We start from the raw sequence: 19,281 nt of genomic DNA on the forward strand, positions 1-19,281 counted from the left end.
TATGCAGCTTTATATGGGGCAAATATCTTTATGGAGCATCTTATGGGGCCATTATCAACATATGTGGAGCATTATATGGGGCAAATTTCTGTATGGAGCATCTTATAGGGCATAATCAATGTTTGTGCAGCTTTATATGGGGCAAATGTGTTTATGGAGCATCTTATGGGGCCATTATCAACGTTTGTGGAGCATTATATGGGGCAAATGTCTGTATGGAGCAATCTTATGGGGCATAATCAATGTTTGTGCAGCTTTATATGGGGCAAATATCTTTATGTAGCATCTTATGGGGCATAATCAATGTTTGTGCAGCTTTATATGGGGCAAATATCTTTATGGAGCATCTTATGGGGCCATAATCCGCATTTGTGCAGCATTATATGGGGCATATTTTAATATGGAGCATCTTATGGGGCCCATCATAAACTTTATGGAGCATTATATGGGGCTCCTGATTCAATATAGATATTCAAAAACACTTAACCTACTGATGTCTCAATTAATTTTACTTTTATTGGTATCTATTTGTATTTTTGACATTTACCGGTAGCTACTGCATTTTCCACCCTAGGCTTATACTCGAGTCATTAAGTTTCCCATTTTTTTGTGGCAAAATTAGGGGTCTCGGCTTATACTCAGGCCGGCTTATACTCGAGTATATACGGTATGTTTATTTAAATACAGAATTAAAGCTTTTCAGTACTGTTAAAAAAAATAAACTACAAACGCTGCTTCATATCTGCACCAAAGAATGCATCAAATAAGGTGTAAAACGCAAAAGAAATTCAGCCTAAGTGGAACAATCAGAGAAGATTTTAATTGGATAGTGTGGTGGACACCTGCAGAAAACGTGCAGGAAAAAAAGCTGCATAAAAAATGCTGGCACCGATAACAGCTGATCGGCAGGGGTGCCGAGTGCTGGACTCTGGTTGATCGGACATTGATGCCCTATCCTAAGTAAAAAGTAGTGGACAACCTCTTTAAAGGAAACCTGTCAATTCAGAAAGTGTGATTTACCTGCGGAGGTAGGGTTACTCTTCAGGTAAATAGAGTTACAAATTCTGCTTGGCCGCTATATTGAAAGTGTGGCTACCGGTAGAAATGATTGACAGCTCACTGAACACATGCACTGCAGAGAAAGCTGTTGATCAAAGTGCCGGGGTGCTCTTACAACCACAGCTCATTGTGCACTGAGTGGTGAATGTAGCCACGCCGGCACACCTCTGACTGAAAGCCGCAGGCTCCAGTGAGCTTTTTCTGCCGGTGGCCACTCTTTCAATGCGGCAGACAGACACCATTTTAACTCCAATAAGCTATAGTTTAACCCTTTGTCTGCAGTTAATAGCGTTTTGGGACATGACAGGTTCCCTTTAATCTTATGTTGCAGTCAGCAATGAGGAAGAAAACAAAGCCTCCAAAGCCAAATGGTGCAACAGTTTTAATAAAGCCCAACTGAAAAGATTATTTGTAGCTTAAAATACATCCATGGAATATGCCACAGTACAGTATTGGGCATGATCCCTTAGGCCACATCGCGGTAAAATGTTTCAGTTTTACAGAGTGGTAACACGGCACTAATAGACTTCTTTTTATAGTATCCAGGGCTGTGGAGTTGGAGTTATGGAGTTGGTGTCCATTTTGGTGGAGTCCGTATAAGGGCTGTCCCACACGTCCAGATAATTCCGGTACCGGACAAAATCGGTACCGGAGTTATCCGTGTCCGTGTACCTGTGAGCTCACGTAGGCCATACGTGCGGCACACGAGTGCCACCCGTGTGCCGAGTGGGTACCACACGGAGCGTGTGGTACCCACGCGTGTGGTACACTGCATCGTGCTGAAGCCGCGATTCATATCTTCTGTGCAGCAGCGTTTGCTGCATAGAAGATATGAATAATAGTGTTTAAAAGAAAGATCTATCTGTCCGCCGCCCCCCCACCCCCTGTGCGCCCCCCCGCTGTTCTGAAAATACTCACCCGCTTCCCTCGTTGGCTGTTGATGCTGCCTGGTCTGACCGCGCCTTCTACTATATGCGGTCACGTGGGGCCGCTCATTTACAGTCATGAATAGGCGGCTCCACCCCTATGGGAGGTGGAGCCACCTATTCATGACTCTAATCGGCGGCCCCACGTGACCGCATACAGTAGAAGGGGCGGCCAGCACAGAACACTGCGAGGGAGGCGGGTGAGTATTTTCAGAACAGCGGGGGGGCACACAGGGGGTGGGAGGGCGGCGGACACATAGATCTTTCTTTTAAACACTATTATTCATATCTTCTATGCAGCAAACGCTGCTGCAGAGAAGATATGAATGGCGGCTTCAGCACCATGTGGGAGGAACAGCGCTTACTGTAGCGCTGTCTCCTGCACGCCACACGGACTGCACACGGAGAAGGTCCGTGTGTGGTCCGTGTTTTACACGGACCCATTGACTTTAATGGGTCCGTGTAATACGTGCGCTCCCACGAACACTGACGTCTCCATGTTTGGCACACGGAGACACGGTCTGCAAAAAATCAATGACATCTGCACAGATGCATTGATTTTAATGGGTCTACGTGTGTCAGTGGCTCCGGTACGTGAGGAAACTGTCACCTCACGTACCGGAGCCACTGACGTGTGAAACCGGCCTAAAATGGACCAACCCCGACTCCTAAAAGTAAATTTTTTCATAAGAATTTGGGAAAGTTATGAAATGTCCTATAAATGTCTGTTCTATTCGTGATCTATGGATCTCGGCTTTTAGTGGAGATGAATCTGTCCTGCACTTTATGTACATTCTCAGCAGTGTCCAGTGCTGTGGCATCAGGGAAATTGAGGAGTCAGAGGCAGAGGTTTGGCTTACTGACTCCATAGCCCTGATAGCATCACCTGTAAGGTGGCAGCTGAACAGGTCCTGGATGGGACGTGTCACTGAGGTGCCAACTTGGAGAAGCAGGCTCCAATACGTATAGCGCTGAGAGGTGTTTGATTGGGCCCAGATTTTAGGAGTTGCCATTAGAGCTGGGAGGGATTGGCTGTTCCTTTACCTCCAGTTCCAGAACTCGCAACAGGCTATTTAAGGCTACTTTCACACTAGCGTCGGGCCGAGGTTACCGACGCTAGCGTTCTCTGCGCCGCACAACAGGGGCAGCGGATGCATTTTTCCAGCGCATCCGCTGCCCCATTGTGAGGTGCGGGGAAGTGCGGGGAGATGGGGGTGGAGTTCCGGCCGCGCATGCGCGGTCAGAAAAAGCGGACCGTCGGGAGCAAAAAACGTTACATGTAACGTTTTTTGCTCCCATGTAACGTTTTTTGATCCCGACGGTCCGCCACAACACGGCGCAACCGTCGCACGACGGTTGCGACGTGTGTCAATGCGTCGCAAATGCGTCGCTAATGTTAGTCAATGCAGAAAAAACCCATCCTGCAAGCACTTTTGCAGGATGCGTTTTTTCGGCAAAACGACGCATTGCGACGTATTGCAGTTAACGCTAGTGTGAAAGTAGCGCAAGACAGCTCAGTTGTTCTCTGTCTGTGTGTGGCACTCAAGTTTTTTTTTTTTTTAATTTACATAAAAGTTTAAATAACTTTTTTTCCAAATTCAAAAATAAAGAAATAGAAGAAAATATTTCGTAAAAGTCTCTACTTTGAAAGTATAAAATTATATGTAAAGAAATTGCATAAAGAAAAAAAATGAAACGTCTGAATTGCCATTTTTTTGGTCATGCAGTTGGTCACTGCACTTTTGGTAACCCCAAAATAGTATCAATAAAAACCACAGTTTGCCCACAATGTTATAAGTCAATGAAAATTTCAGCACAAACTATATATTTTCTTTTTAGAAAGATCGGCATTTTTTTAAGCTGATAAAATGATAATAAAAACAATACAATACAATTTAGGTATCGCCATTATCGTACTGACCTGGTGAATCATGCTGGCAGAAAAAAACAATAGCAGAACTACATCACTAGAAACACCATCAGTACATGGATACATCACCAGAACCCCCATCAGTATGTCAATGTGACACCAGAACCAACATTGGTACATGAATGCATCACGAGTACAACCATCAGTACATGAATGTGACCTCATAACCACCATGAGTACATGAATGTATCATCATGAGTACATCCATGTGACCTCATAACCACCATCAGTACATGAATGCATCACAAGTACAGCCATCAGTACATAATGATAATCTTTATTTTTGATATAGCGTTAACCTATTCCGCAGCGCTTTACAGTTTGCACACGTTATCATCGCTGTCCCCGATGGGGCTCACAATCTAGATTCCCTATGTATGTCTTTGGAATGTGGGAGGAAACCGGAGTGCCCGGAAGAAACCCACGCAAACACGGAGAGAACATACAAGCTCCTTGCAGATGTTGTCCTTGGTGGGATTTGAACCCAGGACCCCAGCGCGGCAAGGCTGCAGTGCTAACCACTGAGCCACCGTGTACATAAATATGACCTCATAACCACCAGGCGTACATGAATGTATCACCTGTATCATCGTGAGTACATGAAGGTGACATCATAACCACCTTCAGTATATAAATGCATCATTTTTTCCCCCGATTTTCAGTGCATTATATGGTAAAATGAATACTCAAACTGGTCCGACGTAAAAGTAAAAAAAACTTACAGCACTTGGAACAAAAATGAAAGGAAAAGAAATTGGCTGAAGAGTTTAAAAATCTGTGCACTGAAGTTGCCACTCATGACAGACTCTGAAGTGGGCACTAAATTTGGCACGGCTGTGGTTGAGTCACGTATGGTGACACCTGTGGTCTGCGGTGAGGTGATGTCACATGGATGGGGCAACAGGTCATAATTTACACAAAAATATTGGCACTTGAAGAGTTGGCTATGGAATGTACATGGGGTACACTAGACTAGGCACATTATTAGAAATGTAAGGGGTAGGAAACCCCCAGATAATTGAGTGGCAGCAGGAGATCACCTGACTGGTAATATCTGCAGGAAAGCCCTGAGGGCACTGTGGAGGGCAGCACTGACCCGGGAGGGGGACTCACTGAGGACTATGGAGGCGGGCTCGGCTGGATGCGCGGCCCTGGGAGGAGACACGGTGCTGGGCGGGATGGGGAGGCGGGCACGGCTGCTGTAGCAGGCCCAAGGAGGCCGAGGAGTTCTCCTATACACCCGGTGCAGCCGCTACTTATCGGCGGGCATAGGTGCCATGGCGCTACGGGAGCTGAAGGTCTGCCTGCTGGGGGTGAGTGAGAGGCGCGGTGCCCACATGGAAAATCCTGCAAATCCCCAGTGGGCACATCACGGGCATATGTCCACATATAGGGAGCTGGCACCGGGCTCTGCCCATGCTGCTGCTACCTGTGTGATCGCTGCTCAGCTGGTATAGTCACCACCTTGTTGCTGCCACTCCGAATCCCGGCTTTGCAATGTGTTTTAGGGGGAGATGCTGTTCTCTGAAGACCCCTGTGATGGCTTCTGACTAGTATAATGTACCGTAGATTATAGGTAGTGTTATAGCCCCGAATAATGACATGTAAGGTGTGTGCACCTCTGACAACCACTCGTCTGCTATGCTAATCTGCTATGCTAATCTGGGTGCACTCCTATCACCAGAGCCACAGGACTGTTCTCGCCATGATTGCTGGGACCTGGGGGGAAACAGTTGTGGGCATAGCTGTTGCTGTGTATGGGACAAAGGCAGTGCAGACCCAGCCGTCATCATGGGGTCCTGGGGCCAGACTAGACCCAAGGACCCCTGAGCCAAGGAGAAGATACCTGTCTTTTACATGGTATTTGGTAGATTAAGGGCCTTGATATAGTTTTTACATTGGGCACAGGAAAGCCAGGCTTCTGGGCATCGGATGTCATTTAGGTTTTTTTTTTTTTTTTAATTAATGCAAACCAGAAACCCCCTTCCTCAGAATAGGGGCTGCCGCCTCCGCCCTTCCTAGGATACATTCTCCCTTGCTCACCAAAGATCTATCATCCCCTCCTGCTACCTCTTAGGGTATGTGTCCACGTTCAGGATTGCATCAGGATTTGGTCAGGATTTTTCATCAGTATTTGTAAGCCAAAACCAGGAGTGGAACAATTAGAGGAAAAGTATAACAGAAACATATGCACCACTTCTGTATTTATCACCCACTCCTGGTTTTGGCTTACAAATACTGATGAAAAATCCTGACCAAATCCTGATGCAATCCTGAACGTGGACACATACCCTTAGGGTATGTGCACACGTTGCGGATTCTGCTGCGGATTTTTCCGCAGCAGATTTGGAAGATCCGCAGTGCAAAACCACTGCAGTTTTCACTGCGGATTTTCTCGCTGTTTTTTTTCTGCGGATTCCTCTGCGGTTTTTCAACTGCACTTTCCTATTGGCGCAGGTTTAAAACCGCTGTGGAATCCGCAGAAAGAATTGACATGCTGCTGAAAATAATCCGCTGCGTTTCCGCGCTGATTTTTCCGCAGCATGTGCACAGCAGTTTTTTTTTCCCATAGGTTTACATGGTACTGTAAACTTAGGGAAAACTGCTGCGGATCCGCAGCATCAAATCCGCTGCAGATCCGCAACAAAATCCGCAGCGTGTGCACATACCCTAAGGGTATGGCTCCACGGTACGGCTTGCCGGCGGGATCGCCGCAGCGGCGAAGCCGCTCGGCGCTAAGCCCCGCCCCCTTTCTGGGACGCGATGGTGCCAGATGTGTACAGTACACATCCGGGATCATCGCACCCCTCGCCATAGGGCCCTGTGATATGCCTTGCGGGGACGCTGCGTCCCCGTAAGGTGTACGGACATGCTGCATTCTGAAAAGACGCGCAGCATGTCCGGAGTCGCAGGGCCGCCGCGTGCGGGTTTCCACGCATAGTGGAGACGGGATTTCATAAAATCCCCTCCACTATGCAGGAACATCTGGACGCTGCTTGTTTGACCCTGCAGCGTCAAACAAGCAGCGTTTACGTACCGTGGAAACATACCCTAAGGGTATGTTTCCACGGTCAGGAAACGCTGCTTTTTTGACGCTGTGCAGAGCTGCAGCGTCAAAAAAGCAGCGTCCAGATGTTCCAGCATAGTGGAGGGGATTTTATGAAATCCCGTCTCCACTATGCGTGGAAACCCGCACGCGGCGGCCCTGCGACTCCGGACATGCTGCGCGTCTTTTCAGATCGCAGCATGTCCGTACACCTTGCGGGGACGCAGCGTCCCCGCAAGGCATATCACAGGGCGCTATTGGAGCGAGCGATCATCCCGGATGTGAAGAGTTAACACATCCGGCATGATCGCGTCCCAGAAAGGGGGCGGGGCTTAGCGCCGAGCGGCTTCGCCGCTGCGGCGATCCCGCCGGCCATCCTGAACGTGGAGACATAGCCTAAGGCTGCGTGTCCACGTTCAGGATGGCCAGCGGTATCGGCGGAGCGGCGAAGCCGCTCGGTGCTAAGCCCCGCCCCCTTCTGGGACACGATGATGCCGGATGTGTTAACTGTACACATCCGGGATCATCACCCCCCTCCCATAGGGCCCTGTGTTATGCCTTGCGGGGACGCTGCGTCCCCGCAAGGTGTACGGACATACTGCGATCTGAAAAGACGCGCAGCATGTCCGGAGTCGCAGGCCCGCCGCGTGCGGGTTTCCACGCATAGTGGACACGGGATTTCAAAAAATCCCCTCCACTATGCTGGAACATCTGGACGCTGTGTGTTTGACGCTGCAGCTCTGCGCAGCGTCAAACAAGCAGCGTTTACTGACCGTGGACACACACCCTTAGGGTATGTCCACACGTTGCAGTTTTTACTGCCAATCCGCAGCGTTTTTGACGCTGCAGATCCGCAGCAGTTTTCCATGCGGTGTACAGTACCATGTTAACCTATGGAAAGTAAAAACCGCTGTGCACATGCTGCGGGAAAAAACGCGCGGAAACGCTGCGGTTTATTTTCCGCAGCATGTCAACTCTTTGTGCGGAATCCGCAGCGGTTTTACACCTGCTCCATATTAAAAAAACGCAGGTGTAAAACCGCAGTAGAATCCGCACAAAAACCGCGGAAAATCCGCAGTAAATCCGCAGGAAAAACGCAGTGTTTTTGCCCTGCAGATTTATCTAAATCAGTGCGGAAAAATCCGCACACCAGTCCACAGCGTGTGCACATAGCCTTAGGACTCCTTCTCACTTGCAAGAAATACGTCCGAGTCTCGCAGGTTAAAACCCTGCTCTGGCGCCGGCACTCCAGAGCGGAGCGTGCGGCTGCATAGCAATACATGGAGCTGCACGCTCTGCTCTGGAGTGCCGGCGCCAGGGCTGGGTTTTTGCTCCTCTCATACATCCGTAAAACTCTCTAGTGTGACGACGGCCTTAGGGCTCCTTTTCACTTGCGAGAAATACGCCCGAGTCTCACAGGTTAAAACCAAGCTCTGGCGCCAGCACTTGGGAGTGGAGTGTGCAGCTCCATGTGTTGCTGTGCGGTCGCACGCTCTGCTCTGGAGTGCCGGCGGCAGAGCCGGGTTTTCACCTGCGAGACTCGGACGTATCTCGCGTATGTGTGATCCCAGCCTTAGGCAAGACATCCCACTTATTAAACCTGACAGGGCACACCTGTGAAGTGAAAACCATTCCCGGTGACTACCTCTTGAAGCTCATCAAGAGAATGCCAAGAGTGTGCAAAGCAGTCATCAAAGCAAAAGGTGGCTACTTTGAAGAATCGGGCCACCATCTAGTAAAACATATTTTCAGTTGTTTCACACTTTTTTGTTAAGTATATAATTCCACATGTGTTAATTAATAGTTTTGATGCCTTCAGTGTGAATGTGCAATTTCCATAGTCATGAAAATACAGAAAAATCTTTAAATGAGAAGGTGTGTCCAAACTTTTGGTCTGTACTGTGTATGTATATATATATATATATATATATATATATATATATATTATATGTGTGTATGTATGTATGTATGTATATGTGTGTGTATATATATATATATATATATATATATATATATATATATATATATATATATATATATTCACGAATATTTGAGCCCATGGATCCATTATATGTCCATTTTGTAGGGTTGCGAGAAAAAAGCGCAGTACGGATGCCATACGGATTACATACGGAGGATGACATGTGTAAAATATGCAGGCACACCCTGCCTATGGATGACATACGGATCGCTGTTTTGGGATCATTTCTGCGTATTACGCCTGTAAAAAATGGACCGTATTTCCCTACGCTGAGTGTGACCCCAGCCTAACACTGAGAGAAGGGAGGGAAAGAGCCTCACTCTGATGGATTCGTTAGATTTAGGGTTTTTCAATTACCGTAATTACTCCTTACATTTCACAATTAAGTAATTAGTAATATCAGCACCAGTAACGGAAACCAGACCACCGACCAGACTTTAGTATATGATACCATAAATGTCCAGTAATGTCTCCCCTGAGATTAGTAGCCCAGTATGGATTCCTGGGGGGAGGGGAGGTCATTGTCCCAGGTAAAAGCTTTCCATATCTGAAACCAGACGAGTCTCTGTGAATTGCAGATTTCCTTGGACACAGTTGCACCCAAACAGTAGGTATCTGTGGAAGAGTGCAGATTGTATGTAAAACAGGGGGTATTGTGTCCCACCTCATGGCACCTCCCTAATAGCTGTCATGGGGCAAACTGTGGGCTACTCTTGACTAGTTCTAGCCCAGTATACACATTGTTGGATGCCATTTTTTTTTTCTAAACCTTTTTTTGGATATATTCTGAATCGGAACAAAAAACAGGCACTAAAAGTAGGGCAGAATTTTTCTGACTGAGCACAGATTTTTTATTTTTTGCCCATTTAGGTCACTAGCAAATTTCTGTTGTGATATTACTTAGATTTGTCAGTGACTGATTTCAGCAACCATGAGCTGATTGTCCTAGTGATTTAAGATATTAAAGATTTACGTATGTTTTAGTGCAATTTTATTATTTAAGGCCACATTCACACAGTCAGTATTGGGTCAGTGTTTTACCTCAGTATTTGGTCAGTGTTTTACCTCAGTATTTGTAAGCCAAAACCAGGAGTGAGTGATATACAGAAGTGGTGACGTGTTTCTATTATACTTTTCCTCTGATTGTCCCACTCCTGGTTTTGGCTTACACATACTGAGGTAAAGTACTGACAGTATTCTGAATGTGGCCAAAAGCTATCCATCCAATTTCAGGCTGCATTGTCCATTTCTTCTCTCAGTTATACACCTACTGCCATGCAGTTTGGAGACTTATCCAAGTTTCATATTTTTCACCCGTAGGAGTGTTTCTCCCAGTAATATGGGCTGGATGTGAGATCTGTGTGTATCCAAGATACTGCCATTTTCAGTAGCTAATATATCATTACAGCTTCAGTCCTGCATTTATTTTCTCTTCATGTGCTTTCTCCTTATATATAACCTGTCTTCTCCTCCCTCCCTAAGACTCTACATGCTTTTTCCCTGTCCACCCTGTTGTGATCTATATACTACCACCCTTTACCCTCCCTGCTTGGTTCTTTAACTTTGACAGAAGGAGGGAGTTGCGATAAGCTGTCAATCCTGAGCAGGAGCTCAGAAGGGTTTGCTACATTATTGCAGGTCTCCCACCTGCAGCAGCAAAATGGTGCAAAATTTAAAGTGAATGCTTTTTGTAAAGTTGCTTAACTTTGCATTTAGGAAACAAATGAATGACAGAAAATTCTTTGCAAAGGCGTACATAGCCTATAAGTGCCCGTACATTGGTTATGCTGCCTGTCTCTTGCCTGCTGTCACTGTAGATGGTGGTTAGACGGTGTAGGTGGTTGTCACAGAGGTTTTATATCATATCTACGGTAAGGCAGCCTGCAAACATCCCACTGTGGAGGAAGAGACGGTTACATTCCCTGATAACAAAAGTAAAAAAACACAAACCCCGGCATCGCTTCTCATTCCCACTAGGTACAACGGTCATTGCCCTTCTCCTGATATTAGCCAGTGAAAGTTACAGGTCCTACGTCCCGATTCTGCGCGGTCACAGGGACATGTTCATACACTATTGATGGGTAATTCTCTGCTCTATCTGCAGGACACGGGGGTTGGAAAATCGAGCATTGTCTGGCGGTTTGTAGAAGACAGCTTTGATCCCAACATCAATCCCACTATCGGGTAAGATGGGGTTCATAATAAACTATTGGGGGCCGATGACTTTAATAATAATAATCTTTATATAGTGCTAACATATTCTGCAGCGCTTTACAGTTTGCACACATTATCGTCACTGTTCCCGATGGGGCTCACATCTAAATTCCCTATCAGTATGTCTTTGGAATGTGGGAGGAAACCGGAGGAAACCCACGCAAACGGGGAGAACATACAAGCTCCTTGCAGATGTTGTCCTTGGTGGGATTTGAACCCAGGACCCCAGCGCTGCAAGGCTGCCGTGCTAACCACCGAGCCACCGTGCTGCCTGGCTTTACATTGTGTTTGTTACTGTGGATTACACCTTTGGCCAAGCGTGAAAATTTGTGCAAATTTAAAGGGGTTTTATGGGATTTAATAAAAACTGCCCACGCGAAAGCAGTGGTATGCAATAGTATTTTAATAGTATTACTATGTTGACCCTGCAGGAGCGCCACTAGTCTCTGCTTCCCTCCAGCAGAAATGATGTGACCAATGTTTGCCCTCAGCGATCGTGTGGCAGTCGCTGCTGAAGCCAGTGATTAGCTGCAGTGGTTGGCATGTCACCGCTGCAGGAAATAGGCAGAGACCAGCGGGAACCACTGGAGAAGGTGGTTACTTTTTTATTGTCTGCAATTTGGTTGTTTGATTATCATGAAATCACAGCTCATAAATTGTCTAGCAATTTGTTTGGGAAATGCTGTCATCCAACATCTCTCACCTGGTCGCCCCAGCCTAAATATCTACACCTCCTCCTCCCTTTTTTTCTACTATACCCATACACAGGGGTATAGACGCGGAGATTTGGGCTGCCATATGTCTGATTGTCCTCATAGTGAAGGCTGCAGGTAGTCACCAGTGACCAGTCAATTCCTTAGCTTGAGGGCTCATTCACACGTCCAATTTTTCCATAATCAAGAAAAATGGACTGATTGTTCTGATCCAGGCATAGTCTCTGTGTCATCTGTATTTCTCGTACTTGAAGAATTAAAAAAAAAATGTATCCACCTTCTCTATTCTGATAGTACGTGAAAATCAGACTGCACTTGGATGTCATCCGAGTGTGGTCTGTTTTTTTGTTTTTTTTTACAGACCCATTGACTTTAAGTTGCTGATTTTGATCCAACCCTTGGATTTAAATTGGACAGGTCTCTGTTATTTCCCGCAGACCACTCTGTCTGCGAAAATCAAGGACATATGAATGGCCCCATAAAATATCATAGGTATGAGTTCTATCCATGAAACAAGTGGAGAGCACCTGTACTTGAAAATCGGACGTCTGAATGAGCCCTGATTAAAATGGTGACTGTAAGCTTCAGACATTAGGCCTTCTATAGTCATCATAGAGAAACCCATTCACTGGTGACTCCTGTGTACCATCTTCAGTTACTAAGCTCCTGTTAAAGGGAATCTGTCAGTAAGATCAACCCCTTCCCACCCAATCCACGTATATATGAATACAGGTAATTGATGTGTAAGTCCATTGATACCGTTTATATCTTCTATCAGCGTTTTTATTGATATCCAAATGAGATATTAAGTGCTCTGGGCGGAACAGAGCACTTAAACCATTGCCTACCTGTTTCTGTGCTCTTTAGCCTGACTGATGGCTCACTGACTTATTTGCTTGCCTGGTTCCTGAGGCTGGTGCTGGGCAGGAAAGCAATCTGGGGAGGCAGAGTCTCCTTAAATGTACTTGGGTATGATTAAAAACACTCAGTACTCTGAAATGCAGCAACAGATAGAAGAGATAAAGGTGTTGATTAATTTACATTTTAAAGACCTGTATGTATGGTTATCTCTCTGACCGATTCATTTTTAAGTGTTTTTTCACCAAATTTCTCAAATCAAACTGCGTACCTTTTAATAAATGGATCTCTCTGACCTAATGAGTCCGATGTACTTATTTTGAGAATCCAGTGTCATAATGGCTGAATGATCCTGGTATTAAGAATTTATGAATCCAGCCAATAGAATAAGAGAGCTCATGAGTCCAAGTGTATTCAGTCCCTGCTCAACTGACTGACAGCTGCAGCTTTTACTGAGCAGTGTAAGATTGCAGTAGCGGGGAGGAGGGACACTGAGGTGCTGGCAATCCGGTAAAATGAGCAGAGATTGACTTTAAACTTTAAGGATTATACAGCCATTCTGACATGTATTTATAAAGTACGTGCACCAGCTTCACCAGGTCTAAGAGATCTGTTAATTGTGGTGACAGATCTCTCCCTATATCAATACAACCACATCCAGTTCCATTTTTTGAACAGAGTTTCTTTCACTTTTGTGATGTCCATGTGACAAAATGTCACATAAACATGGTTGCCAATCACAGCACATTCACCTCTGTGGATGCCAAATGGTGATCCATGTGAAGGGGCAAAACCCTTCACATGAATGGACAGCCATGGACCACGTAGCATGGGTGTTACTCATTGGGGCGGCTCTATCCTCTCTGTCTAAGGCCGGCCTCACACTAGCGAGTTTTACGGACGTATGAGCGCATAAACTACGTCCGTAAAATACGCATAACACACGGCCCAATGATTCCCTATGTCCCAGCTCCTATCAGCCGTATTTTACTGATCCGTATTATACGGTCTTGTACGGCCGTACAAAATCGCAGCATGCTGCGTTTGTCACCGTATTGCGCAAAAAAAAAAAAAAAAAAAAAAAAAAAAAAAAAAATCGCCAATGAAAGTCTATGGGGGGCGAGAAAAATACGGATTACACACGGACCAGCAGTGTGACCTGCGAGAAATACGCAGCAGTGTTCTATAGAAAAGCCGGTAATTCAATTGCCGGCTTTTCATTTCTCCTTCCCAAACCCGACAGGATATGAGACATGGTTTACATACAGTAAACCATCTCATATCCCTTTTTTTTTTTTTTTGCATATTCCACACTACTAATGTTAGTAGTGTGTATGTGCAAAATTTTGGCGCTGTAGCTGCTAAAATAAAGGGTTAAATGGCGGAAAAAATGGGCGAGGTATGGAATATTGTTGTTTGTTTTTTTAACTTTGTTTCAGGACGATGGTCTTCAGGTGGATTAAGAGTCTAATAAAATATTACAACACCCTGTGTCTTTCATTAAAGGACTTTGTAATAATGTGTGTGTTTTATTAACCATTTCGTACTATTGGATTAATAATGGATAGGTGTCATAATTGACGCCTCTCCATTATTAATCTGGCTTAATGTCACCTTACAATTGCAAGGTGACATTAACCCTTCATTACCCCATATCCCACCGCTACACGGGAGTGGGAAGAGAGTGGCCAAGTGCCAGAATAGGCGCATCTTCGAGATGTGCCTTTTCTGGGGTGGCTGGGGGCAGATGTTTATAGCCACGGGGGGGCCAATAACCATGGACCCTCTCTAGGCTATTAATATCTGTCCTCAGTCACTGGCTTTACCATTCTGGCGGAGAAAATTGCGCGGGAGCCCATGCCAATTTTTTCCGCCATTTAACCCTTTATTTTACAAGCTACAGTGCCCAAATTTTGCACATGCACGCTACTAACATTAGTAGTGTGGAATATGCAAAAAAAAAAATGATATGAGATGGTATCCTGTATGTAAACCATATCTCATATCATGTCGGGTTTGTGAAGGAGAAATGAAAAGCCGGCAATTGAATTACCGGCTTTTCACATATCTCGCGCTGAATTAAATATAAGTACAGAATATATATATATATATATATATATATATATATATATATATATATATATATATATATATATATATATATATATATATATATATATATATATATATATATATATATATATATATATATAATATGTGTGTGTCTCAATGACATATATACATATATACTGTATATGTGTTTTAACGAACATTTGAGCACATAAATCCATTAGAAGTCGGTTTTGCAAGCCTGCGAGAAAATATTGCAGTACGGATGCCATACGGATTACATACGGAGGATGCCATGCGCAAAATATGCTGACACACCCTGCCTACGGATGACATACGGATCACTATTTTGGGGACTTTTCTGCGTATTACGGCCGTAAAAAACGGACTGTATTTACATACGCTGAGTGTGACGCCGGCCTAATACAGCGTTAATCCAAGCAGATGATGCCCTCTGTGATATCTGTAGGTCCTTATGGCACAACCCAAATCCACCAATGATGTTACTATAACTAGGATATTCATCAGAATATATTGGGGCAGACGGTCGGAGAATATCATATAATTATTGTTTCATGTTTTATTACATCCATAACCCTGTTTAATGAAGCAATGTCATGTTCTCTCCGACTCCAGGGCCTCCTTTATGACCAAGACTGTCCAGTACCAGACTGAATTGCATAAGTTTCTTATATGGGACACTGCTGGGCAGGAGCGGGTAAGTACCCATGTACTATGGGGCGCCGTTCTTATGAGTTCTGGCCTCACATCCTTTCCATTTCTGGCAGTGTAATAAATGGCTGATCTCATTTATGTATAGATGTTTATTGTATTGGTTTTACTAGTTGCTAAACGTCCCACTTCTAATATTGTAGATTTGTATATCAGCATAGACCAGGGGAGTCACTGCAATTATAGACATAAAACCCCTAAATGTCGCCATGCCAGCTAGCATAAAACCCCGTTCTTTACACTGATGGCTGGAATAACAAAACTGGAAAACGATGCAAAGCTAAAAGTGAACTACATGTATGTAACCTATAAGGACAGTAGTATTGGGACACACTACTTTATTATTAAGACAAAAAAGGAGCCCACCATGCTTACTGATCATGCAGATAGCCGAGAACCTTGTAACCCAAGGGTGCTAGATCCAGCTGGTGTAGCACAGCAATAATAACAAAAGGAGGGAGGTGGAATGCAGCACGTCAATCCAGTAAGTATAACAAAACTATTTATTTAAAGCCAGTAAAAAGAACAATGTCCAGGAATTTTTATTTATTTTTTTAATCTGACATGTTTCTGATGAAAAATGCAATTAATCATAGTATATACTTTATCATTTAAGGGTAAGTTCACACAGGACTTTTTTGCTGCGTATTTTTGTTGCGTATTTTTGTTGCGTTTCTTTATGCTAATTTTCAGCTGATTATAGGTGCGTTTTTGGTGCGTTTTTTGGTGCGTATTTGGTGCGTTTTTTCTCTTTTTCCAGGCTAATGTCCTTGGATTTTCAGCAGCAAAAATGCAGCAAATAATGATACCTGCGTTTTTGCTGTGTTTTTGCTGCGTTTTTTTCAACACCCATTCAAGTCAATAGGTGAAAAAACGCAGCAAAAACGCTGAAAGAAGTGACATGCTCTATGTAAAAAAAACGCAGCAAAGCACAAAATACTGATCAAGCAAAAACCCAATGTGTGTGCATGAGATTTCTGAAATCTCATAGGCTTTGCTGGTACTGTAAAAAGCAGCTGAAAATTAGCATAAAAAGCAGCAAAAATACGCAGCAAAAAAGTCCTGTGTGAACTTTAAGTCTATTTTTCATTCAGTCCCATTCAGCTGTGCCTGTGACTCTCAATGGTGACCTGCTGTAAAAAAGTTACTGCAGGTCAGCAGGCGTGGGCTGATATGACTACATATTCAAGTAAAAATAAAAAAAATTATACTTACCTAACACCAAATCCCCGATGCCCTCATTTCCTAGAAAAAAATGTAAACAACCATATACTCACCTGCTGGCCGTAGTCCACATAATCCCGAGTGTCCCACGGCGATCTCTCATGTAGAACAGTCACATCGGCGATACATGGACAGGAGGTACTCGATCCCGCAGTGTATAACTCATCTGTCGTGAGAGAGGTCACCAGAGTTCATCAGCTGATCAGCTCCGGTGCTCTCACTTACGGCATTGCTGAGAGAGAACTGTCTTACGGAAGCTCAGTGACACTGGCAGGAGGTAATCGATCCCGCAGTGTATCGCCGGCTGTCTTTACATTAGTGACTGCTCTCAAAGTCAGCAGGATCGTTGTGGGACATTATGGATTATCTTCTCGGCAGACAGGTGAGGAATATTGTTGTTTATTATTTTATTTTTGTTGCAGGAGACGTTGGTGTCAGTGGATTAGGCGTTTGGTGAGTATGGTATAATTAAGATTCATTAAAGGAGTCTGTGTCATTATTTCAAATAAAGGACTTTATTCTGGGTGTCGGTGTTTTTCTACAATTTAACTATGGGGTTACTAATGGATAGCTGTCTTATAGATGCCTCTCCATTACTAACCTGTGGGCTTGATGTCACCTGACAATACACAGGTGAACCCAACCCCACAAATATGAACCCCACTTGCCACCGCTACAGGGCATGTGGGAAGAGCAAGGCTAAGCGCCAGATTTGGCACATCTTGTAGATGTGCCTTTTCTGGGGCAGCTGAGAGCTGATGTCTAGGCTATTAATAACAGCCCGCAGCTGTATGCCTAGCCTTTGCTAGTTAAATTTTATAGGGTGACCCTACGTTAATTTTTTTCTGGGGTCCCCCTGTAAACTAGCCAGTAAAGGCTAAGCAAACAGCTGTGAGCTGATATTATTAGCCTAGGAACCTTTATGGCTATTGGCTCCTTCCCAGAATATTAACCCTCCGTCAGGGGCAATATGTTTCATAACGAGTTTAGGGGCATTGCGCCTGTCCGGCACAGGCTAGAAAATTGGCTATATTTTCCTTTTTAAAAAATTTCAATGCTCTAAAAGTGATCAGTTACCTTAATAGGAATGTAATAAATGAGAATACACATAATCAGGTGGAAAAAAAAATGTTTAACCCCTTCCTGACCCATGACGCCACGTAGGCGTCATGAAAACCCGTGCCAATCCGACCCATGACGCCTATGTGGCGTCATGGAATGATCGCGTCGCTGCAGAGCGGGTGAAAGGGTTAACTCCGATTTCACCCGATCTGCAGGGAGAGGGGGAGTGGTACTTCAGCCCAGGGGGGGTGGCTTCACCCCCCTGTGGCTACGATCGCTCTGATTGGCTGTTGAAATTGAAACTGCTAATCGGAGCGATTTGTAATATTTCACCTAAAAAACTGGTGAAATATTACAATCCAGCCATGGCCGATGCTGCAATATCATCGGCCATGGCTGGAAATACTGAAGTGACCCCCCCCCCCCACCCCACCGATCGCCCCCCCAAGCCACCGATCTGTCCCGTAGTCCCCTCCGTCCTGTGCTCCGCTCCCCCGTCCTGTGCTCCGCTCCCCCGTCCTCCTGTCCGCTCCCACCGTGCTCCTATGTCACCCCCCCGTGCTCCGACGCCCCCCCCCCCCGTGCCCCGATCTCCCCCCCCTTATACTTACCGAGGCTCCCGGTGCCCGTCCGCCTCCTCCATGGGCGCCGCCATCTTCCAAAATGGCGGGCGCATGCTCAGTGCGCCCGCCGAATCTGCCGGCCGGCAGATTCATTACAAAGTACATTTTGATCGCTCTGGTAGGTTCTATCACAGCGATCAAAATAAAAAAAATAAATAAACCCCCCCCTTATCACCCCCATAGGTTAGGGACAATAATAAAATAAAGAAAATATTTTTTTTTTCTTTTTCCACTAGGGTTAGGGTTAGAACTAGGGTTAGAACTAGGGGTAGGGTTAGGGTTACGGGTAGGGTTAGGGTTAGGGTTATGGCATGTGCACTCAGTGCGGATTTGGCTGCGGATCCGCAGCGGATTGGCCGCGGATCCGCAGCGGATTGGCCGCGGATCCGCAGCGGATTGGCCGCTGCGAATTCGTAGCAGTTTTCCATCAGGTTTACAGTACCATGTACACCTATGGAAAACCAAATCCGCTGTGCCCATGGTGCGGAAAATTCCGTGCAGAAACGCTGCGTTGTATTTTCCGCAGCATGTCAATTCTTTGTGCGGATTCCGCAGCGTTTTACACCTGTTCCTCAATAGGAATCCGCAGGTGAAATCCGCACAAAAAAACACTGGAAATCTGCTGTAAATCCGCAGGTAAAACGCAGTGCCTTTTACCTGCAGATTTTTCAAAAATCGTGCGGAAAAATCTCACACGAATCCGCAACGTGGGCACATAGCCTTAGGGTTAGGGTTGGAATTAGGGCTAGGGTTGGAAATAGGGTTAAGATTAGACTTGTGGTTAGGGTTACGGATAGGGTTAGGGGTGCGTTGGGGTTACAGTTGTGGTTAGGGTTGGGATTA

At 45.2% G+C, this 19,281-nt stretch overlaps 1 protein-coding gene across 1 annotated transcript in view; it reads left to right on the top strand.

Annotated features, from left to right (window-relative positions):
* The first annotated feature begins 5,055 nt into the window (after positions 1–5,055).
* RAB22A (RAB22A, member RAS oncogene family) overlaps positions 5,056–19,281 on the top strand; it is a 36,650-nt gene continuing 22,424 nt past the window's right edge. The window contains exons 1-3 of the mRNA XM_077252800.1: positions 5,056–5,228; positions 11,047–11,126; positions 15,434–15,515. Of these exons, the coding sequence (XP_077108915.1) occupies positions 5,193–5,228; positions 11,047–11,126; positions 15,434–15,515 (198 nt within the window). The 5' untranslated portion in view covers positions 5,056–5,192. The remainder of the gene's footprint in view (positions 5,229–11,046; positions 11,127–15,433; positions 15,516–19,281) is intronic.

This window comes from Ranitomeya variabilis, chromosome 4 (genome assembly GCF_051348905.1).
Source record: "Ranitomeya variabilis isolate aRanVar5 chromosome 4, aRanVar5.hap1, whole genome shotgun sequence".
Classification (NCBI taxonomy): domain Eukaryota; kingdom Metazoa; phylum Chordata; class Amphibia; order Anura; family Dendrobatidae; genus Ranitomeya; species Ranitomeya variabilis.